We start from the raw sequence: 23,754 nt of genomic DNA, 5'->3' as shown, positions 1-23,754 counted from the left end.
GCCGCCCCGAGTCCCGCCCCGCTCCATCCCGCTGCCTCCAGGGCCGGGGGTCCTGGCGCTGCCTGGGCCGGTGAGTGCTGCGGGGGGGCCCCGCTGCCCCGGGCCCGGCCCGGCGCTGCCCCGGCGGCGGGGCCTGGGGGCGGAGGGAGCGGCGGCGGCTGGGCCCGCCCGGGGCGGGGGAGCGGGGGCCGCGGGCCCGGGGCGGCGAGGCGGGCCCGGGGCAGCGGGCGCTGTGAAACCCGCGCTGTGTTTGTCCCCCAGGCTGACGCGGGAGAGCCCCGGCGCGGTGCCTGCGGCCGGAGGAGCTGCCGCCATGGGGAACCAGCTGGCTGGCATCGCCCCCTCGCAGATCCTCTCGGTGGACAGCTACTTCTCGGACATCCACGACTTCGAGTATGACAAGAGCCTGGGGAGCACCCGCTTCTTCAAGGTGGCCAGAGCCAAGCACCGGGAGGGGCTGGTAGTCGTGAAGGTGTTTGCCATCCAGGATCCGACCTTACCCCTGACGAGCTATAAGCAGGAGCTGGAGGAGCTGAAGATAAGGTTACATTCGGCACAGAACTGCCTTCCCTTCCAGAAAGCCACCCTGTCCGAGAAGGCCGCCATGCTTTTCAGACAGTACGTACGGGACAACCTTTACGACCGAATTAGTACCAGGCCTTTCCTGAACAACATTGAGAAAAGGTGGATCGCTTTCCAGATCCTCACTGCGGTGGACCAAGCGCACAAGTCTGGAGTCCGCCATGGGGACATTAAAACAGAGAACATCATGGTCACCAGCTGGAACTGGGTTCTTCTAACTGACTTTGCCAGTTTTAAACCAACGTACCTTCCTGAAGACAATCCTGCTGACTTCAATTATTTCTTTGACACATCACGGAGGAGAACGTGTTACATCGCTCCCGAGCGCTTTGTCGATGGCAGTATGTTTGCTACAGAGCTGGAAAACATGCGGGACCCTTCGACTCCTTTGGTGGACTTGGCGAATAGCAATCAGCGAACAAGAGGGGACTTAAAACGTGCAATGGATATCTTTTCTGCAGGTACTTGGAGCTATCAGGAGAGACCAGTGTGTTGTTTCTGACTGTATAATCCAATGCAGAAAAGTTGATTTGTTGTTTGGTTTGGTTTTTTGTTTTGTTTTGTTGTTGTTGGTTTGGTTTGGGGGTTTTTTTTGGTGGTGTTTTAGTTTGGTTTTCTACAGTGGGCTTAGAAAACAACATGCCAAAAAACTTGCATAAGACCCAACTCCAAACCTTTTTCATTCACATAAAATGTACAGACACGACATAGTAAGCTACAAAACTTAAGTGTATCACCATTATCCGAGGAGGGAAATCACAAACTATTCTTTTATGGCACAACTCTGCTCTGGGAAAGAGGTGGTTCTGCAAGGCACAGATCAGCATCTTCTCATGGCTGAGAAGCATGTGTCTCATGGGACCTGAGAGGAGGAACCAGTTGGTGGTCCAGTTGCCTGGGGGCTGAGACAGCTTTCAGGGTCATTTGGCAATATTGGCTTTAGAAGCCTCTTCTCATTTCATTTTCCCCACAAGCAGGAAGTTGGAGCAAGCTCCTGTCATAGTCTTGCTCACAAATATTTGTTGGAGTTTGACTGTGGGAGCCTATTTTGAGTCTTGGGCTTGTCTGGAGCAGTTAGACAGCCAAAAGTTTGACCTTTTTTTTTTTTTTGCCTTAAAGTGATTGAAAATATGGATTTAAAGTAAATGGTTATTTCATTTTACAAGCTGCTCTTATGGCCAAACTTCCAGGACACTCCACTAATAAAGCAGACCATTGGGAGCAAACTGCAGGACTGGGTTCTTTGAAGAGGATTTGTGTCATGTACATGACACAGAGGAGTCTGTGTTTAGCAGTCGTGTGAGTGAATATGTGCTGTCTCCCAGCATCTGCTGTGGAAGCAGAGGTTATTTCTTTACCTTCTGTAAAAGGGCTGCTTAGTTTTGACCTACTGCCCAATCCATGCTGACTTACCAGCACTCTTCTTCCACATGACAGTGATGTGGGTTCCTTTTCTGGTAATGTATTTTCCAGCTGGCAGGTGGCTGAAGTTACTGCCTCATGTTTCCTAATTGCAAATTCCTCTGTTGTTGACATGTTTGTAATAAATTACTTGGGACATATTTCAAAGATCAAGTGTAAAAGCCAGGTTTTGGAATGTGAGATGTTATCTCTTTTCTGCAAATTAATTTGGCAACTCATTTGCCTTATTTTAAATTCAGCAAAGAGTCGTTTAGGGTTTGTTCTTGTCCACATGTAGAAAGTAAAGTTAAAGCATCTGTTTATAATCTTCTGACATCTCTGACTTTTTTTTTTCTTTTGTTCCCCAGGCTGTGTAATAGCAGAACTCTTCACAGAAGGTGTACCCTTGTTTGATTTATCTCAGCTTTTGGCTTACAGAAATGGCCTCTTTTCCCCTGATCAAGTCCTAAACAAAATTGAAGACCGCAGTATCAGAGAGCTGGTAAGGATGGACTACAGCATTAGAACCATCTGTGTGGTCTGTTTGCAGTTTATTTCACCTACTTTGGTGGCAGATTGCATATTGTTTGGGTTTGGGCTTTGGGGTTATTTTGTATTACAAATGTCTAAACCTTTAATCTTTCTCTCCCTCCCACTTCTGCCTTTCTCAAGGTCACTCAGATGATCCATCGGGAGCCAGATAAACGTTTAGCAGCTGAAGATTATTTGAAACAGCAACGTAACAATGCATTTCCTGAAATATTTTACACTTTCCTTCAGCCTTACATGGCCCAGTTTGCCAAGGAAACGTTTGTGTCGGCAGATGAGCGTATATTGGTCATACGTAAAGATTTGGACAACATCATTCACAATCTCTGTGGGCACGACCGCACAGAGAAAGCCGAGGGAGAGACAAAAGAGAATGGGCTGGTTATTCTAGTGTCTGTGATAACTTCCTGTTTACAGACTCTCAAATACTGTGATTCAAAACTGGCTGCTTTGGAACTGATTCTTCATTTAGCACCAAGATTAAGTGTAGAGATTCTTCTGGATCGTATTACTCCTTATCTGTTACATTTCAGCAATGACTCTGTGCCCAGGGTGAGGGCAGAATCTGTGAGGACACTAACTAAAGTTCTTGCTCTTGTCAAAGAGGTGCCACGCAATGATATTAACATTTACCCAGAATACATTCTGCCAGGCATTGCACACTTGGCCCAGGATGAAGCCACCATTGTCAGACTTGCATACGCTGGTAAGAGGACATCCGGTCAAAACTCAGAATCTTGGGCTTTTCTGTATTTCCTTCACTGTTTTCCCCTCTGTTCAAAACCATCATCTAGCTTGCTGTTTCGTTGTCAGTAAATCTCCCCACAAGTTTCAGAAAGGACTGCAGGTAAAGATACATGCATTCGCTTAAGATAACTGGTGCAGGTGGTAGTAGCCACTTAATAATTAGTTGACTTATACGAACAAGTGGATTTCCAGTGTAGATCTGTACCCAAAGTAAATTATTACATTTTAAATTGTTGACAAAATGCATTTGCTCTCTGCTAGATGAATTAAGTTTTAAGAAAGTTAATATCCCTTGTCCTCTGTAGTTGTGAATGTAAAAGTAACTTGCAGAATGTGTACATGTGCTTTGGGCTAGGGACTGGATGTAGCACACAGCAGGTCTGCTTACAGCTAAGGTAAGGGGCCAGAGTTTAAAGCCTCATGCTCAGGGAAGCAGTCCTGGCTTATTTCCCTGAATGGGCAAGAGTGTAAGGAAGAAAACTACAAGTGGTCTTTAAATAGCTAATTCCGTGAACAGGGCTTTTTGACATCCCATCCTTTGCTGCTTTTATTAATTTATCTTAATTGACATTTCATTAGCTCAGAGTGTTTACCTGGGGTGACCTAGTTAAACTGAACAAATTCAAAACTAACTTAAAAGTATCAGTGTGTTACTGTGCTTCAGAGTTGTTTTCCCACAAAATTAAATTTGATATTCAGGGGCTGAAATTACATTATTCGCTGTGTAATAGACTTGATTATACCATAGCAGCTGTTTTCTTCATATGTTATTCAGATATGAGTTCTGCGTGGTTCAGGACGAAGTTTTATAGTCATGCCAGTATTTGCTATTTACCATGTACCCTTATTTGCTATGACCAGCGTATTTTCAGGTGTGTCGTTTTGGGTTTGGTTTTTTTTTTTTTAGTTATAAATGTAGATTTTCCTTGAAAATGTCTCAGGTCATGTTTTTATTTCATTTCCTAAGTAAACTGATAAAACTAATACTGAAGTTATTTTATGTTTAATGAATAGAACCAATTGCTTTAGGTCAGCTTGGTCTGTTTAAATTTCAAATGAAAAAAATACGTTGATACTTTGAAAGGTAGTCTAGCTGAGTTAACTTCTGTTACTGTAGTACTGGTTTTGGAAGTGGTCAGACTACTGACTTAGAGGATTTGATCTGGGCTGTGGACAGGCTCTGTTGGCATGCTGCTGTTTTCTTGGATGACAGTCAGAACGGCTGCTTAAGTGGTACTTCTGTCTCGGCATTATCATTCCTATGCCAGCAGTGGCCTGACCCATATGGTACAGCCTGAGTTGCTTCAGCATCTTCCAAACGGTGCAGAACGGTGCCAAATTGTGTGGATAGAGATGGTGTCAAATATTCCAAAAGTGGATCCCAGGATAATGTTGTTATTCCCTAGGATACGTATCCTGGTGTGGTTGTTTGCTGTTATTTTGTTGCAGTGTACGAGATGGGAACCTTAGTTAATTCAGGCTATTTGGCCTTTAAATTCTATCAAGTTATTTAGTCACTAGGCTGAGATTAGGTGGCATTTAGGGCTAGTTCTAGAAGATTTAAATTAATATTTGTTACACTTAATATCGTTAGAATTTTTCCACTTGTTTACATGACAAAAGTACTGTGTGATTTGATGTACTTGGTAGCTTTGCTGGGGGTCAACAGAAGTGGATTGACCAGAGCATGTTGTCTAATTTCAGTCCCATTTGTCCATCATGACTGGTACTGTCAGTGGCTATAACCTCTCATCAGGGAGATTATGAGACTGATGTAAACAGGCAAAGTAGAACAATTCTTAACCAAGAAGTTTTCCCTTGCAGAAAACATAGCGTTGTTGGCAGAAACAGCTCTGAGATTTCTGGAATTAGTACAGCTGAAAAATCTGAATATGGAAAATGAACCAAATGGTGAAGAAATGGATGAAACATCTCACCCTAGTGATAACTATGACACAGGTAATGTCACTTCTATTTACCTTTCCTGCCTATGATAGCAAATCATGGGGCAAAACTCCTAGTTAGCACTGATCCATCTCATCTCTCAGAGCTTAGCCTTCCTGTTAAATGGGAAGAATGCTTTGCCTCAACCACTGTGTGTTACAGCTTCATGCAGAGACAGACACCTCTGTTCTGGATGTTGTGAAAGACAAAAAAGTAAATAAGTGAGCATACTTTTCATCTCCAAAAGTCCTCAAGGTATTTGACTCGTAGGTGATACTGGTGGCCTGGTTGCATATCCAGCTTCACTCACTATGGGTTTCCCTTTCCCCATCCACGACGTGGGGGAGCCCAGCTCTAGTTCCTTCTCCGTCTGAAGAACCATTTCCGACGTCTTGTGGGACGGGGAAGGGGAACTCCAGAAACAGGGTTTTTCAGGCCCCGAGCCATACTTTTCCATCGTCCAAGAAGGGGTTTATCCTCAAAGGGGTCACGAGTTCAGGGTGACTCAATAGGAAAGGGTTAAACAAAGGTGATACCTTTGACACTCCTGCATGGGAGCCTGTGGTATTGCGTGTTTGCAAAGGGACCACAAAGAGCCATTTTAAAACATGTTTAAACAAGTTTCTCATCAGATTCACTGCCACAACTCACGGTCTCATAAACAAGTCAGCTGCAAAAACACAGATGTGTTCCAAATGCTGCTTCCATTGAAGTGGCAGGCAGCATTGACTTTAGAAAACATGTCAAATTATGGCATAGTCATAGTACTGTATCTTTCAGTCGTTCTTCCTTGTCTGTTCCTGTGCCTGGCAATTCTTGTCTGTCTTTTTGCCTGAAAAATCTAAATGTGTGGATGCCATTTGGCAGTAATAAAACTTTGTATTATAACTCGCCCAGAGAATGAATTAAAATCCTAAGGATGGATTTTCTTTTCCTTTGGAAGAACAGATGGTAATAAGTGACCTGCATGTCATCTCCAGTGCCTTTTAGTGATGCATAGATTCCCAGAAGAATGCTGGGCAAGTCTTCTGAGCTGGAAGAGTTTGTGGTTAAAAACTGTCGTTTCTCTTCTGGGCTAAGTAGATCAATCTGTGACTAATCATAGCTGGTAAACATCCTGCACATACTCCATTTTGGAAAAAGGCAATTATCTCTTAACTAGCTGTAGGATGATACTTTAAGATAAAGCAACAAATGTACTAAAAACAAACATAAATCCTCTTCAAGTTCCTTCACATAAGGCATGGGGTGCTCAGAATTGCTGAGGAGTGAGAGAGGAAGCCTCATCATGTGGGCTGTATTTCTAAGAAATACTGTCCCCTATCCCTTGAAATAGCTTGGAGATGAAAGGAAGAAAGAAGCTTGAGTAGTTCTATTCTTTTTACCCTTTTAGAAACCAAGCATGAGAAATTTGAACCCAGAAGGCAGTTTTTTCATGTGAGTGACAGACAGAGTCATGATAGAAAGCAAATTAGCTGACCTTCTGACTGCAGGCAAACAGTAATCACCCCTGCAAAGCTGGGGCAGCAGTAGCTGAAATTTTTGTTTACTTCTTTGAGAACCTGTCTTGTACAGCTTTCAATAATAGCCAGTGCATTAACAATTCTGTTATTTCCACTTAATAGAAATATTTTTTTAGTTGCTTCATGGAGTAGAAGCCATAGGCAAGGTCATCTTCAAATTTTTCATCAGTATCATTAGGGTAACTGCAGATATTTAATGAAATTAGAAGTATTACATTTGCAGGGGTTGTTACATTCCTCCCGTATGCTTAATGAAGTGAATCTATCTACCTAACTAAAAACATACTTTTGATCTGTTGTCAGTTCACGAATTTTGAAACTGATAGTCAAACAAACATATAAAACCAGAATTGCCTTGAAGCATTTTGTTTACTGTTGTAACATTGGTGCTGACTCATTCTGGTGCTTCTTCGCATCTGCATTTCATCTATATATAGAATGAGCTAGATCATCTTCGTTGAAGTTACAAGTTTAGAATATACTGATCTGGGTGAGATTGTTGCACATTTCTCTGCTCTTTGGTCATGTCACCACCTCAGGCTTAGCCTGAAATCTTCGGTAAGCCCTTGTTAAAATTGTTGAGGTTCTGTTGCGTTGCCTGTCTTACTGAGTCAGGTGTTCTTCAGGATGACCTGTCACTGTAACTCCTTCAGCAGCAGGTAGTACATGTGCACATGTTGCTTCTCACCAAGCAAAAGTCCATACTGTTGTCCCTTGCAGAGTTGCAAGCCTTGCATGAAATGGTCCAGCAGAAAGTTGTGACTTTGCTAAGTGACCCGGAGAATATTGTGAAACAAACACTGATGGAAAATGGAATAACACGTCTGTGTGTCTTTTTTGGACGTCAGAAAGCCAACGATGTTCTTCTCTCTCATATGATTACTTTCTTAAATGATAAGAATGACTGGCATCTTCGAGGAGCTTTCTTTGACAGCATTGTTGGTAAGTATTTAGTTTCAACCAAACAGAGTATGAAGAAAATAATGTATGTAAATTAACAGTTTCCAGGATATGCAAAAATTAAGTAGTATAAAAGTCCTTTCTTCTATATATTTCTAGAATTTATAGGAAAAGACTTTGCTGAATTATTAACTGTAAATGTTTCTTTAAGGAGTGAAGATGAAACAATGTAAATACTGATGTGTATTTCTTTGAGTCCAAATGTTTGGTGCCAATGAGACTGAGGCATTTAAGTTTAGGGTAGATTAACTTAAAAATAAACTCTAAATGCTCTTTTTTGTTAGAGTCTTTGCTAAAGTTACTGACTTAAAAAAAACTCGCCATAAATTATGACAAGCAAATACTAAGATTTCTGCAAGCTTTCTACTAGATGTATCACTTCACCTGTGTGCATATTCCCATTAACTTCAGTAGGTCTGTTAATATGATGAAAACTATACGTTGGTATAGGCTAAAGTTATAACTGCAAAACTATTTTTACTACCTTAAAACCTTACTTAAAAGTTCCTGTCACTTCAGAAAACCTAATAGCAATTTAAAAAGTCTTACCAGTGATGATATCAGCTGTTAAATATATCTAATGCATCATATATGTTGGAAATTACTCCACATGACTGTTGCTGAGAGGGTCAAGAAAACTTTCCCATTGCAGTACCTGGGGGCAGAAATGGTACGTCAGGTGCATGGCAAGAAAAACAATCATGATCAAACTGTCAGCAGGGCCATTGTGATATGTACACGTTCCATTAGGACTGGAAGCCACAAAATGCTGTGCTGGCAAACCCTCCCAAGAGGCGATGCTGATAACTTGTCAGAAATTGTTTAGAAGGAGCAACGGAGTAGCCAAAGCACAGGTCAGACTGTCCTGGCTTCTTGCAAAAGACAGAGAGAGAGATGTGAGGCAAAAAGTCAAGATAATCTATATTTTTAACTCCTCTCTCAATATCTGTTCAAAACGTCCACAGAAGAACTCAGATAAAGTTCTGAAATTATAAACTGAGTTCTCTAACTCATACTGAAGTATGTGCAGGCACTGCTACCTGTAGCTGTTGGCAGATGTCCTTCTGTAACAGTGGCACTGAGGGCATTTCTCTTACCTGTGCTGTTTCTCCCTTCTTCCTCTCTTCCTTTTAGCAACTGGTTGCAAAGTCCACATTAATATGTGAACAAGCATATTGATTATTACCTTATTAGATTAGAAGTGATAAAGTTATTTTATGTTTAATCTCAATTCTTATGGAAAGACATAGAATTTTCTGGTGTTTATCAATCTACTTCAGATTTTTAGGTGTTCTCTTTTTGTTTCAGGTGTTGCTGCTTATGTTGGCTGGCAAAGCTCATCGATACTCAAACCTCTGCTTCAGCAAGGTCTCAGCGATGCTGAAGAATTTGTCATTTATAAAGCCCTCAATGCTCTTACTTGTATGTGCCAACTGGGGCTCTTGCAAAAGCCCCATATTTATGAGTTTGCTTGTGATATCGGTAAGTTGGAATACTGGAGAATACCTTGTTTTTCTAGTTAAGAAAAAAGTCTTAGTACTACATAAAGCTTCACCATCAGCTTAGCTGTCCAGACTGCAAACCTATAGTACTGTTTTAGACTCTACACAAAATTCTGTTAAGGAACTACTGCTAATTGGACCATGTTAGTGCTCAAACCTCTAAAATAATAATTTTGCTCAAACATATTGGAAGCATCTCCTCTGGTTGTATGTAGGACAGCAGCAAACAAGACTTAGTCCAAAAATTTTCTGCTCTAAGATCTTTCCCTGTTCTACATGCCAATCTGCTATAAAGAAAAAATCCTGGTTACTTCTGGTAGTCCATCAGGCACATAACTTGCAAACTCGAACCCATCAGCCTTTGAGGATGAGGGAATTCAGACAAACTGTGATGCTTTCTCATCCAATTTTTGACACCATAAAAACCTATTACCTGAATACAACCTTGAATGTAGAGTTAGTCTCTCTTTCCTCATCAGGCTTATCACTTTAATGTAGGTGTGCCCAAAATTTACCAGCTATTTATGGAAAAGAAAATACCACCTGATCTTTTGAGATGTAGTCTGCTTCTTCTTAATGCTATGGCTTTTCAAATGCACTCAGAATTTGAGGCAGATGATCTGTTATTACATCTCATGACTAGATACAGTCCCTTGATTACAACTTCTTAAAACTCACATAATTGAGAAGGATTTCTGAGTCTGATGATCTTATAAAATAAGTAGTGACTCTTCAAGGAAGAGAGGAGAAGAAGGAAGGAATAAAATATTTACTTAAAAACTAAAAAAAACCCCAAATCACTGGTATTAGAATTCTCTGTAATTGTCTAGGTTATTGTTGAGATTTATTTTTTGATTTGTCTCCATTGCAAATCTGTAGTTGACAGTTAGGGATTGAAATGAACAAATAGGGAAAATATGCATTTTGGCAACAGGAAGGAAGCTGAGCAGCATGAGCAGAGTGAAATCCATGAAATAATTTCCTCAGTATGAGTGTTTTAACCTTGGTGCTCTGCAGGAGAGAAGGCTCAGTTTGGGAGTAATTCTAGTGGAAGGAAATGACATCGTGGGCTGCCATATGCAGAATGATCTCTCTTCTCTATGAATGATATATTTTTTAACAACCTATTTTTCTTTCAGCACCATTCCTGTGCCATCCTAATCTTTGGATATGTTATGGTGCAGTTGGATTTATCACTGTGGTAGCACAGTATTTGAATATTGCTGATGTCTACTGCAAGCTAATGCCATACCTCCATCCTTTTATCACACAACCAATAATACAGGTAATACTTCAAATAACATGAATGTGAATAAATCTTGACTAGTCGTGATTCTTAAGTCTATCCTGGCCATGGTCCTGGCTATAAGAATATTAGATTACTTTTTTTTCAGTTAAGGTTAGAGATGATAGAGGTCTTTGATCTTTGCTGGCAGGTTACAGAATGGCCATTGCTTTCCACGTTTCAAGAACTGTTGTCTCAAATTTGTTGCAAAACGCAGAACATTTTACAAAGCCTGAAATCAACAAGTACATCTTTGGTTCAAACCTTTTCTGCCTTGTTTACAGTCAAACTCTTGTAGCACTGTGCTAGTTTATAGAGTCTAGGAGGCGTGAAATGTTGGCTGTGAAACAAGTGGGTTTATGTTCTATGCTTTCATCTGTAAGGCTGAGTGTTCCAGCCCTGCCCCACTACATTTGACTGTGGGTCTGACCTCTGCAAACATGAACAGTCTGTTAGGTAGCAGTTACCATGCCTACTATTTCAGCAGCACCACTCCTGTGCTTCAGTGTTTTGCCAAGGGTAAAGACAGAGTATTCAGCTTGAATTAAGTGATTTCGTAACTGCACATTCCTAGGAATGACCTGCATGATGCTAGTAATGTGATCATATAGGCATTTTTCCTTGTTTACATGTCCTTAGTCACCTTGTGCTGTGTTTTAGGCATTGATTGATAAATTTGTCTTTTTCACTTCCTGTTTCATTTTAGTGTATAAATCTTTTCTTTGCTATGCACCATTAAATATAGTAAGCAAGTAGGGGGCAACATTAAGTTGGATTGTAATAAAGTTCTCATTCTGGAATAATTGTGAAGTTGTTTTTCATGCAGACAGTAAGCTATGAGAAGCCTGTTATAAGAATGGGGGAAAGAGAATACGGAAAGTCTCTATGACCAACACACATCTAATTTTCAAGAAAGGAGACAAGTTGAATCTGGATTATTGATATAATGATGTGCAATAATTTTGAACTCCTATGTGATTTTCTTCTTACTTGAAAACTTGAAAGCATGTCTCCAAGTCTGAACTGGAATCTGGTTTTTAGTACATGCATTCAGAGGAAGAGATTGTTTTATACATTAACATTTGCAGTTGTCCAGTTACTGATTTCCAGGGAAGGAGAAAAAAATGGCAAACACTGTAGACATGAGATGACAGTGTTTGCTGCTAGATTTCCTCATGTTTATATGCATATCATCATGTTGACTGGTCTCTCTTTTTGAATTGCAGGTAGATAAAGAAATAGTCCTGCTAAGTGTACTTAAAGAGCCTGTCAGCCGTTCCATATTTGATTATGTCTTAAGATCAAAGGATATCACAAGCCTCTTCCGACACCTTCACATGCGTCAAAAGAAGAGAACGGGAGCTCTCCGTGACTGCCCGTCCCCGGAGGACCCTGCCATTGCACAGCTGTTGAAGAAGCTTCTTTCACAAGTAATTGGTTTTCATTTGTACTTTGAAAGTCAGGCTTGAGACGCTTGGGCTCTGTACACCTCCACAGACCCTGACCTTGCAGTTGCTGTTGTGAGGGACTCCCAGTCTGAGGTTCTGATCCTGCAAACCATTAACTCCACTGATTTCAGTATATGCTTGTGTGACAAGAAGTTCAGAAGTTAAAGATTTTTAAAAGATCTGCCAGATATAGAACAATACAACCTAAGTCTTGAAAAAATGATTCTATGTCTCAAATTTCTGACACGTCTGTGATGTGGCAGCATTACAGAACATTGCTGTGCATTGTGTTGGATAGAGGAGTATGCATTTGTTGAAGAGCTAGACGTGCAATGCCAAAAGCAAATGGAGCTGGGAAGTCTCGAGGCTTATGTGTGAAGAGGGGAACATAAAGAATCATTCACACAGAGTAGTGAGAACTGGGTAGAGAAAGGACCGTAGCTGAGTATGGGTTTTTTCCCTATGGCTTGTGGGGCTATAAGCATGGTCTAGGTGGCACTTAAGCAGATTGCACCAGATAGTGATCCAACATTAAATGCCCTTTCGCTATTCCTAGCCCCATTCCTTAGGACAAAAGATATTCTTACGCTACCACAGCTTACCTTATGTCTTGTATACAAGAGCAATGTGCTGATGCTTTGAATTCTGGGGATGTGCTCTCTCCTACCACTTCTGAGCCAGTCATTAATTTTACTGCTTCTTAAATCTTCATGCCTTGATGCATGTTATTGCTCAAAAATAAATAATATTACCTTTTCTTTTATTCTGTAGGGGATGACTGAGGAGGAAGAAGATAAACTGTTAGCACTGAAAGACTTTATGTTAAAATCAAATAAAGCTAAAGCCAATATAGTGGATCAGAGCCACCTGCATGACAGCAGTCAGAAAGGGGTGATTGACTTGTCAGCTCTGGGAATAACTGGGAGACAAGTGGATCTTGTTAAAACAAAGCAGGATTCTGATGACAAACGTGGTTAGTATATTTCATGGTCTCTACAGATGAAGTTTGGCCTTTCTTTCAGGGTGTTCTCAGTAATTCAATAGACATGAGTGTCACCATCCCCACTGGGTTTGCAATAAGAAAATTATTGCTGCTGTTTGAAATATGAGGTGGTGAAATGTTCTCAGGATCATTGAAGATGGGGATTTTTTTCCCCCTGAGAATATTTTAAATTATTTTGACTGCATTTGCAGTAGTAATTTGTGCCAGTTGTTCAGCTGGTTGTGACAAACTCTAGTGAGTCATGGCAACAGTGTAAATGTTGAACGCTACATTTCTGCTCTCTCTGTGTCTTCTCAAGAAGCGCTGAGCTCTTTAACTGTGAAAATTCTGGATATTTTCTTGAAGTAGCCTGGAGAAAACTGAAAACTCCTCAGGCTGCCGCTGAGGAGTTGCCAGCTGTTGCTCACTCATCAAGTACAGGCCTTTTGGCCTTAGGGTTCTTCAGCTTCTCATCCACTCCATTTAACTTTTTTGCCTACTCCTCTTTCAACTCCCAAAACCTCTTACATTTCCTTGTTCAACTCTGAAATCCACTTGCTGTTAACTATTCTAGTTCTTTGTATCCTCAAAATTCTTCTTTTCCAGATAGTTTGAGCTTCCTCTTTGCTCTCTGAAGCTTGTAAGTCCCTCCTCTGTTCCATCACTGATACGTTCTGTGTTTTTAGATAAAAAATACAGAAATACCTGCAAACCATATAGCTATTGCCATCTTATTTCCAGAATTAGGATCCTTGTCTGCAAATGTTTTGCATATCATTTTAAAGGAAAGTACAGAAGTACAGGATTTTTCATTTTTTTTTTGCATTCTTGAATCAGGAGTCAACAGGATTTTAAAGGTAGTGTGTATGGAGTCTGTATTTGAACTGATTTGTTTCACCCAGAACAGTCACCTTCAAAGTCTTCATGCCTTTAATTTTCTTCACTGACTTTGTCCAAATTTAATTTGTCCCGCGTTTTTATTTTTCTTTCTGTATTTTAGAATTATAAGTGACTCTAAAGGAATCCTATTTACAGAGATAACATTCTTGAATCTACAAGTGATGATGCAATTGTGATGGAAAACTGATTGTATTTGGCACTAGCAATGATTTGCGTACTGTACTTTTAAAAATTCATCCCCAATGTCTCTGCTCATTGCAGGGTGGTTGGACTAGATGACCTTGGAAGGTTCCTTCCCACCCCAAACCCTTCTATGATTCTATAAGAAAATTTATCATATGGTGCAGTCTAACCCTGCAGCCTTCTAGATGTGAACTTTCCCTATAGTGAAATGATGTATTGCATGAGTCAACTGTAGGATTAAGAAGGTGTGAACACAGGTGGCAAGTGCTTTGTTTTGTTTCCCTCCCTATCAACTGACCTCAACAACCTAGCGGTAGGGTTTTCTCTGTATATAAATAACAATCTGGCATGTAAACCTTGGACTTCCATGTAGTCTCGCAGTAATGGGTAGCCTGAGTGAATGTTGTTATGATAATGTTGGGTGAGTTGTTTTTTTTTCTTCTCCTTCCACCTCCTCCATCCCTCCAAACTGCTTATAGCTAGAAAACATGTAAAGCAAGATTCAAATGTAAATGAAGAATGGAAAAGCATGTTTGGGTCCCTGGAACCAACAAACATCTCCCAGCCGATATCCAAAGGACATGGACAGACTACTGATCCTGAAGCCATCCAGGCTGGGAAACCACTTCGTTCAGAGTCTTCAGCTGGCATTTGTGCCACTTTGTCATCCTCTCCACAGGTATACCTGAAAAATACTATGTTCTCATCCTAAACTGAAATGATTCAACTGCTTTAGAGTCAAGTGGGACTATAGAGATATGGTGTTCTTGTTTGGAGGTTATTTAACATTGGTCATGATACTGCCAGGCATCTTCTCCGGCAGTCACTGACTTTCAAGTTCTTATTTTTAAAATAGGAACTGAGAAAGGATTGAAGTAAGTTTAGTCTCTTGAACAGAAGAACTTCACTAACAAATAGATGCTTTGCACAAAAAGATGGGGCTTTGTGGATTAGACAATTATTAGGTAAGCTTTTCTGCAGGGAAGGCTTTTCCTCAAATTGCACGTGCTGATATGTATTGTGAGGAAGAGAAGAGATGTCATGATTTTAACTTGGAAGTGGTGTATGGCATCACAGCTGCATTTAGACATCCTGTACCTGTAATACTTTGCACTGACTACAGAAGGCTGGGCTGGAAGCCCTGCAGCCTGTGGAGGCGTCTCTCAACCTTGAACACTGTATTCTCTTTGGGTTCTAGTTGGAGATTAACTTCTGCTGGTTTTAAATGAGTGTCCACTCTGAACTAAGAGGGAAACAATTACACTTCTGTTTATAAAGCCCAATATAAACAAATAATCATTCGACAGCTAACCCGTAATTCTGTCAGTCTTGAGAGCAATAACTGCTTCTGTAATAGTCACATTAAGAGTTGTCCTCAGCAGATTACAGTTTCTCCAAACAGTATATGGAACCTATGAAGCAAATGGTAGAATAAGTGAATGGTTAATCTTTTCTATAAATTTCACTATTTTTAATTTTTTCACACAGGTATGATTTTTTTAATGCTAATTCATTGTTAATTGATTCAATAAAAAAGATTTTTCCATTTTTATTCAGTGTCTGTGACCCAGAAATCTTAGGAGCGGGGTTTATCTGCGTGTGGAATGTAAGGCATATATTTGTAAGTGCTGATCTCTTGCAGGCATCTGATGGAACGGTTGTTCAACCCAGGAAGCCGACCATGCAGGCCCTGAGCAGTACAGCGTCCCCATCCGCACACCAGTTACGCACCACCACGTGCAAAACTGAACTTCAGCAGCTGATCCAGCAGAAGCGAGAGCAGTGTAATGCAGAGAGACTTGCCAAACAGATGATGGAGAATGCTGAGTGGGAGAGCAAGCCCCCACCTCCAGGTACATCACAGTCCACTGAGGTTATAGATAAAAAATTATACATCTATAGATATATATGTATATAGATATATATAGATATAATTTGAGTAAAAACATCATTATCTCATGGAAGAAATGCAAGAGATAAGGAAAAGAGGAAATCATTAGTTTAGGAAATGTGCCTACTATGCAGAACACCTGTTTGGCAAAATACATGCATGACTTATTGTCCAATTTAGAAGTGAGCAAGTTGGCTTTTGCATTTAATATTTAAAATGCCTTAGCTCTGTGTTTTCAGTGCCATCTGTGTTTTGCAGCTGTAATGATTATATCCTGATACAGCTGTTGGTGGATGGATCTAGGTTCATGTTCCTAATTAGGTTGCGAAACCAACACCAGACTTTATGGTTTTATTTTTCCCTGTAGGATGGCGTCCCAAAGGATTGTTGGTAGCTCACCTTCATGAACACAAGTCTGCGGTGAACCGCATTCGGGTCTCTGATGAACACTCCATTTTTGCCACTTGCTCAAATGATGGCACAGTGAAAGTCTGGAACAGCCAAAAAATGGAAGGAAAAACCACTACAACCAGGTAGCTTTAAAACTCATGGGATTTAGGGGCTGCTGTTTTAGAAGGAAAAATAAAGTAGAGCAGAGAGCAAAATATGAATCACTTGTGGGCATGCTGGAAATATCAATAAGGAGATATACTGGTGTTCCTCTTGGCTTGCAGCTATAAAATATTAGATTGCTGCTTCAATTAGTTAGTAAAGAAAAAAATCCCTAGCAAATGCAAAGGGACTGCTTTGCAGTCATAGTAATTACAGGCTTTTTGATTTAATTTCTGTACATATATAAATATATTCTTGTGTTGCTGTTTAAAGCCAACACTGGCTTTGTTGCTTTCTGATTTTGGAACACTTAGAAACTGTTATTTTCAGAGCTCTTTCAAGAGTCATTGGTTTTAAGTAGGTGTTTGAAAGAAGTAATTATATTTTTTTTAAGTGCCATCAAAAAGATCTTCTTTTTTCTCTCCCCCCCCCCCTCTCTCTCTGTACTGTTTAGATCAATTCTGACATACTCTCGGATTGGAGGACATGTAAAGACACTTACATTCTGCCAAGGCTCACATTACCTGGCTATAGCTTCGGATAATGGTGCCATCCAGCTTCTTGGTATTGAAGCTTCAAAGCTCCCTAAATCTCCTAAAATTCATCCAATACAAAGCAGGTATGTACTTAGAGCAGTTAAATCTTGCCACACACAGAGCTCAAGCTGTTAGTATATTCCTCAGTTAGATCCTTTAATTTGCTCTAGGCTTCCTGCTGGCTGAGCCCAGGCTGTACTAGAAGGCTGTAATCCCTGATCTTATCTTACTTCATAAAGAACTGTACAGAGCTGAGCATTCTTAGCTCTAGGTTATTGGTGCTTCCTGTGTCACTGAAGTCATTATGAGCTTGAAACATTCAGTCTGAATAGTTCTCATGTCCTTTATTTATGCACTGGGTCCATTAGTTTCTTACGTCCTTTGTTACAATCCTAATACTTGGAAAGTAATTTAGAAAGTTCTTTTACAGGTCATTAGAGAAATGTTTACAGATGTACAACATGTGATTTGGCCTCAGACCTGCAATTTTTTTCTCCCAGGCATTTAATGTGATAAGGTAGCAGAGATATGAGTAATGGGATACTATTTTGGGGAGTCTGTGGGGCTGGTTTAGCTCTTTACTACCTCCATATGAGCAGTTTTTGAATATTTGGCACAGATTCACCAGCTTAATCTTCCAGCTTGGGTGGGGGACATGTCCAGGCCTCAACAAATCTAGCAACCATCTCGAAGATCTCTTTACTTTCAAAGTAAAAGTAAGGTATCTGTCTCAAATGTCCTCTCTTAGAGATTATGTTCAGAAATGAAATAAGATAAATCCAGTGGAGATGCAAACTATAAACCAGATTTTCCCTTTTGGTATACACTGCATTTGTGCCTGAAGGTGTCAATTTTGCACACACGGTAAGTGATTGAGGACAGTGCTGGCTGTATAACATGAAGAGGGATGTAAACTCTGGGTAGATGAATATCTGAAACTTGGAACATGAATCACAGAATCATAGCATGGTTTGGGCTAGAAGGCACCTTAAAGATCAGCCAGTTTCAACTCCTGTGCCATGGGCAGGGATATCTCCCACTAGATCAGATTGCTCAGGGCCCCATCCAGCCTGGCCTTGGACACTGCTGGGAATGGGGCATCCGCAGCTTCTCTGGGCAGTCTGGTCCAGTGCCTTATTGCCCTTACAGGAAAGAATTTCTTCCTAACAACTTAACTATCACTACATGCCCTTGTATAAAGTTCCTCCCCAGTTCTCTTATACCCTCTTCAGGTACTGAAGTTGCTCTAAGGTCTCCCCAAAGCCCTCCCTTCTCCAGGCTGAACTACTTCAACTCTCTCAGCCTGTCTTCATAGGAGAGGTGTTCCAGCCCTCTGATCATCTTCATGGTCCTTTTCTGGACTCACTTCAGTAGGTCCACATCCTTCATGCTGGGGCTGCAGAGCTGGCCACAGTATTCCAGATAGGGTCTCACAAGAGTGGAGCAGAGGGGAAGAATAACACACTCATGTTTCTTTTGATTCTTTTGTTGTGGCTGGCTTTTTTGGCTGTGAGCGCACATTGCTGGGTCACTTTGAGCTTCTCGTCAGCCAATACCCTCAAGTCTTTCTGTTTCTAAGTTAGTTTTTTCTTTCAACCCAGGTCCTTAGATCTGAAGGATGATGGCTGTGTGGTAGATATGCATCACTTCAATTCAGGAGCCCAGTCAGTACTGGCTTATGGTACAGTCAATGGATCTCTGGTGGGATGGGATTTGCGATCTAGCAGCAACGCTTGGACGCTGAAACATGATTTGAAGTTAGGCCTCATAACTTCATTTGCTGTGGACATACATCAGTGCTGGCTGTGTATTGGTAAGCCTGCATTTCTTGCTAGTTTCTCTCTCTTCCCTGCCTCAGTCCCTTCTTTCTAGTTTTCTTTTACAGTAACTATAGCTGAAACTTTTGCTTGATCTGATTGTACTAGCATATGCTTTTCTCAAATAAAAGGAAATAAATACCTTCTAATCTATTTTTGGGAAGTATTCTGTCTGCTAAGTACTTGAGACTGAAGTCCATCTCCTTAGGAACAGAGCACAAGGATATGGGCAAAAACTCCAATATTTATCCCTCTGACTATGGAGAACTTTTTCTCACCAGGAACAAGCAATGGTACCATGGCATGCTGGGACATGAGGTTTCAGTTACCCATCTCCAGCCACTCTCATCCTTCCAAGGCCCGAATCAGACGCCTGCTCATGCATCCTGTGTATCAGTCCTGGGTAATCGCAGGTAAAAGATGTCTTAACGTAGCTCACAACCACCAGAGGTTGTGATTAAAGCAGCTTTTGTTTCAGCTTCTGCTTCAAGCCCTGGGGGGACTTAAAAAGAAATAAAGTAGCATTAAGGTGTTCTGAAATTGAGAGACAGCCTTTACAGTTCTCATCTTTGGAGCATTGCAACTCTCATGAGGGGCCATCCCTGTGTACTCTACCACATTATATAGACAAAATAATATGTGACTTTATAAGGGCAAAATCTTAGGAAAGGTAAAACTCAAATTTGTTACATACATTGAAGTTGATAGGAATTCTCCCACTGCCTTCTGTAGAGCAGAGACTGAAGGGTGTCCCATTCCAATTCCCACTTGAATCTAATCCAGCTATGTCATGGGTTAGAGCTTTCAAAAATATCCCAAGATTCCTCATCTGGTATGCTCACAGCTGCTTCATCCTCACTGCTTGTAGCACTGTCATATACTTCTATGTGTTTGTGTCAGGAACACGTTCTGAAACGGACAAGTAGCTTAAACTAATCCTACAATAACAAAATTGATTAAGTTGCTGTAAAATGAGAGTAATTTGAGTTTCATATTTGACTTGCTTCTTAAGCTTCACTTAGTTATTAACCATCCTGGGAGATAAAACAAATTTCTTGAAAATACATGCAAATAAAGCAAGCTTCCTTGTGCTTTTTAGTTCATTTCCTCCCTGCTAAAGACTAAAAGAGTGACAATGTTCATCCTTCTGGAGCATTATTAAAAAACCCTTGCCTGCTAGGTTGCTGCCAGTCATATAAACAATCCCTTGAACAGAATTCTTTGCATGTCCCCACCAAACATGAGCGTGGAACTTCGCTGTAGCTAGTGAAGTCTGTACCTTTGGATAGCTGTCTTACCTGCACAGGAGTGTCCTCTGAAATCCCTGATGACCATGCTGAAAAAACCATCCAGCCTTCTCAAAGTCATCTAGGGAGGAAAGTGAGGTTTTCATACATTTTTAAAAGGGATAGGCATTAAAGCAAGTTTCATTTAAAATTGTTTAAATTACACACTATTATTAACTATAGTGAAGCTACTTCCAAGCAGTAAAACCAAAGTGCTAAAGCGAGATTAACACAAATGCTACAGGGAGCAAGTGGAGAGTGTCTCTATGCCATACCCTCTGTGATGTCATTAGAACAAGTAGCAAGAGCCAACCAACCTGTTTTATATTTTTTGCATTGGCAATATCTTTCCTGAAGCTGTTCAAGGCAACAATGAAGTCTCCATGTGGGATATGGAAACTGGCGATCGACGCTTCACTTTGTGGGCCAGCAGTGCACCACCTCTTTCAGAACTGCAGGTCTGGTCTCTTTCTTTTCCAGTTTCTGTTGAGTAGCCAAGGCTAGAACAGCTTAGACTCTATGCTATGCATCAGTACAGTTATCTGCCTCTATGGCTTTGCCACTTTGGCACAAGGAACTTGCCCTGGGATTTATTTTGTCACCATAATTGGTTTGCTTGTCAGAATTAAATCCCCTTTGTAAAACAGCAGTTTTACCTGAATCTTCACTGGTATCTCCACTCTCTGTGGAATGTACTTGTAACACTCACTTGGTATATCCAGTCCAGTTCTAAGAAAACCAGTGAGCCAGTCAAGCCTGTAAAGGTTATGGCAAAGCCAAAATTCATGGTGTACTTACTTTTACTTGCTTTTTCTGGGATTGCACATACTGTAATCATCTGCTCTTTTGCACTGTTTTTCTGTAATATAATGCCACTTCTACACTTAACTGCTAGTTAAGTAGTGGCTCTTCAAGGAGTTAATGGGGGAAGGAGCAATCTGGAATATCATTCTAAATCACAAATACATACAAAAAAATAACCACAGCTGCTTCGATAGATGTTGTAAATGCATATCTGGAATCTACCTAAACTTAAATCTGTACGTACTACAAAGATTGCAGGTGTTGAGTTCATTTTGGTCGTGTGCTTTGCACATAGAGAGCTCTGTGATCTAAGCTGGCTTTCTGTTGTATATCTGTCCCTTAATGCCCTCATACCTAAAAATTTAAGCATCCACGTGCTATTCAGTATGATTTGTCTTCCTGATTCTTTTAGAAATATTCTCTCTCATTTGCCATCATTGAGAATGTAATTTCCACGATTCAATAAAAACCATTATGGAGAGTTCAATCTGTTGCATTGCTCTATAAAATGTAAGGGAACAATTTACATTAATATATTAAGATGTGGCCCATTAAAGTGACTTGGTATTTGCCAGAAAGATTTGGAAATTGGGTGGATGAATGTGGCAAAGAATGCATTCCCTTTCTGAAGCATGGCAACAGCTATTGGTGATAAATTATTTTTATATATCCCTTTTCCCTACTAGCCTTCTCCTCACAGCATCCACGGAATATACTGTAGTCCGGCATCTGGTAATCCCATATTACTGACAGCAGGCTCAGACATGAAAATAAGGTAACAAAACTAACAACTTTCTTGTTTGTCACCCTCCCCTCTGCCCCTGCTGGTGTACTAAATTTTGCCAAGCATTGCCTAAGTAATCTCCAAGAAGTCAAAACGATAATGCTGAAGATGTGTTCATTGGTAAGCATCAGCAACCTAAGGGAATTGTTTTCGGCAAAAGTACTGCAAAACTTGGTGCTTCTCTGAAACACAGTGTGTATCCTTCTGTAAAGTTCTTGATGGGCTGCATGACAAGAAAACAATAACTCATGTGAGCTTGATATGGGTGTAGATTTCTCTGCATCACCCATTTCCTGAAAGCGTATAGTGTTTGTGCCCTCTCATTTTCATCATAAGAGCAAGGCTGCTTTTAAACAGCTGTTTTAAACTGACAAAATTGAATATCTCACCTTGATTTTGTTTCTTTCTGTTTAGGTTTTGGGATCTAGCCTACCCTGAGAGATCATACGTTGTTGCTGGAAGTTCTAATTGCCCATCTGTTTCCTACTACAGGAAGATAATTGAGGGCACAGAGGTGGTTCAGGTATTTTGCTTTGTTTGATAGACACCTACTCTGCTTGCCTTTTGGATGGCCCCATGGATTATATTAATTACATGATTGTTTTAATTATAACTCTCCTACCTTTTATGGATGGTGTCAGCATTGCATTTTCAGGCAGTTGGGAAGAACTTGTTTTAAAAGAAAAATGTCGTTTGTTTTTGACAGAATTAGGCTCACCAAAAACTACTTACCCAGAGAAGCCAGAATCAAGTGATTCTTCCGGAATATTAAAATCTAGAGTTTTAGCACTTTTGGTTTTGATCAGTGTTTGGAATGGCTTTTGTGTAGGATGTTAGCAAGGCAATGTGAGATGTACTGGCACCAAAATAATACAGTAGCTGAATGCTGAAGTTTTTATTACATCCTTGAAAGTGACTTTTAGAACTGGCAGTGTTGCTAGTTGTTGAATAGCACAATGTTTTGTTTCAGTTCAATGGAATGAATGCTACTTTAAAAGTGACTAAAAAAAGTCAGTTGGGGGTCTACCCTATGCACGATGATATTTTAGTGTTTCATCTAAAGTTCTTACACAATTGCATCCATGGTATTGAACCAGTGTTTATAAAAACTCCGGAGAGGCAAGATGTGTGTGTTGCTGTAGCTTTTTTCCCCCCATGGGAATATCAAATCTTAGCATAATTGAAATGAATCTAAGAAAAAAACATTCTTTCCCTAATCAAAGAGCTGTAATGTCAGTTCAGATTAAGATTAGGTTGTGTGTGATGAAAAGAAATGAACCAAGGAGTAATCCTGATATAACTATCAAAGGGTGTGAGGTTTTATGTTTGGGCATTGTTTGTTTGATTGCTTGTTTGTTCGAAGAGGTTTTTTTTGGTTTTCTTACACTAACAACCTAACATGTGACAATTTCTCTTTGCAAATGCTCACCTTTCCTTAAATACTATTTCTCACTTTGTTTTTACATAGGAAATTCAGAACAAGCAAAAGCTGGGGCCCACTGATGAGACCCCTCGGAAGGGTCCAGAGTCTCTCCCAGTCGGACATCATGATATTATCACGGATATCGCAACTTTCCAGACCACACAAGGGTTTATAGTAACTGCATCAAGGGATGGAATTGTTAAAGTGTGGAAATAAAAGTTGTATTAATATATAGTATGTAAATATTTGTAATAAAGAAATAGTGTTATAATGAAGTTTTCAAGGACTGTTTCCAGTTAATGGAATGGAATGGACTTTAAAGACTATAAAAGTGATGATAAATTCAGTTACCTGTATTCTGCCACCCTGTCATCACTTCTTTATCACTTCTTATATTAAAGTTTTTTGGTATCCACAGCATTTCCTTGAGATACCAAGCAATATATGAAGAAATTACTTAGCCTGATTTTGACTACATTGTTCTTCAAGAATTTTTCTGAAAATTATTTAAAGATGTCCCACATTACACATTCTAAATGTGCACAAAGTACAAGTACTGACTGCTCCTATGTTGAATCTGAGAAATGAAATAAGAACCAGTGCACTAATGTCCCTGTACATTCTAATAGCTATAATAAAGTCCACTTGAGCTTCC

General features: G+C 40.3%; 1 protein-coding gene across 1 annotated transcript; it reads left to right on the top strand.

Annotated features, from left to right (window-relative positions):
* Window positions 1–23,754, top strand: PIK3R4 (phosphoinositide-3-kinase regulatory subunit 4). Its single transcript, XM_027733391.2, has 20 exons — window positions 1–70; window positions 262–1,043; window positions 2,352–2,485; window positions 2,656–3,238; window positions 5,104–5,238; window positions 7,467–7,688; window positions 9,015–9,188; window positions 10,348–10,493; window positions 11,720–11,923; window positions 12,713–12,914; window positions 14,486–14,685; window positions 15,649–15,859; window positions 16,265–16,430; window positions 16,904–17,068; window positions 18,587–18,798; window positions 19,084–19,215; window positions 20,446–20,546; window positions 21,579–21,667; window positions 22,091–22,199; window positions 23,145–23,754. Exons 2-20 carry the CDS (start codon window positions 314–316, stop codon window positions 23,313–23,315), a joined length of 4,086 nt encoding a protein of 1,361 aa, XP_027589192.1. The 5' UTR covers window positions 1–70; window positions 262–313; the 3' UTR covers window positions 23,316–23,754.

This window comes from Pipra filicauda, unplaced genomic scaffold (assembly GCF_003945595.2).
Source record: "Pipra filicauda isolate LSUMZ 115617 unplaced genomic scaffold, ASM394559v2 scaffold91_size2508729_pilon, whole genome shotgun sequence".
Taxonomy (NCBI): Eukaryota; Metazoa; Chordata; class Aves; order Passeriformes; family Pipridae; genus Pipra; species Pipra filicauda.
Note: the sequence above shows the minus strand (reverse complement) of the source record. Positions and strands in the feature narration are given on the sequence as shown.

What these genes read in the sequence shown, in the direction of transcription:
- PIK3R4 (XM_027733391.2), top strand. Translation starts at nt 314, where the DNA reads ATGGGGAACCAGCTGGCTGGCATCGCCCCCTCGCAGATCCTCTCGGTG. An exon ending in TAGTGATAACTATGACACAG is followed by an intron (nt 5,239 to 7,466) that starts GTAATGTCACTT and finishes TGTCCCTTGCAG; the next exon opens with AGTTGCAAGCCTTGCATGAA. An exon ending in GGATTCTGATGACAAACGTG is followed by an intron (nt 12,915 to 14,485) that starts GTTAGTATATTT and finishes AACTGCTTATAG; the next exon opens with CTAGAAAACATGTAAAGCAA.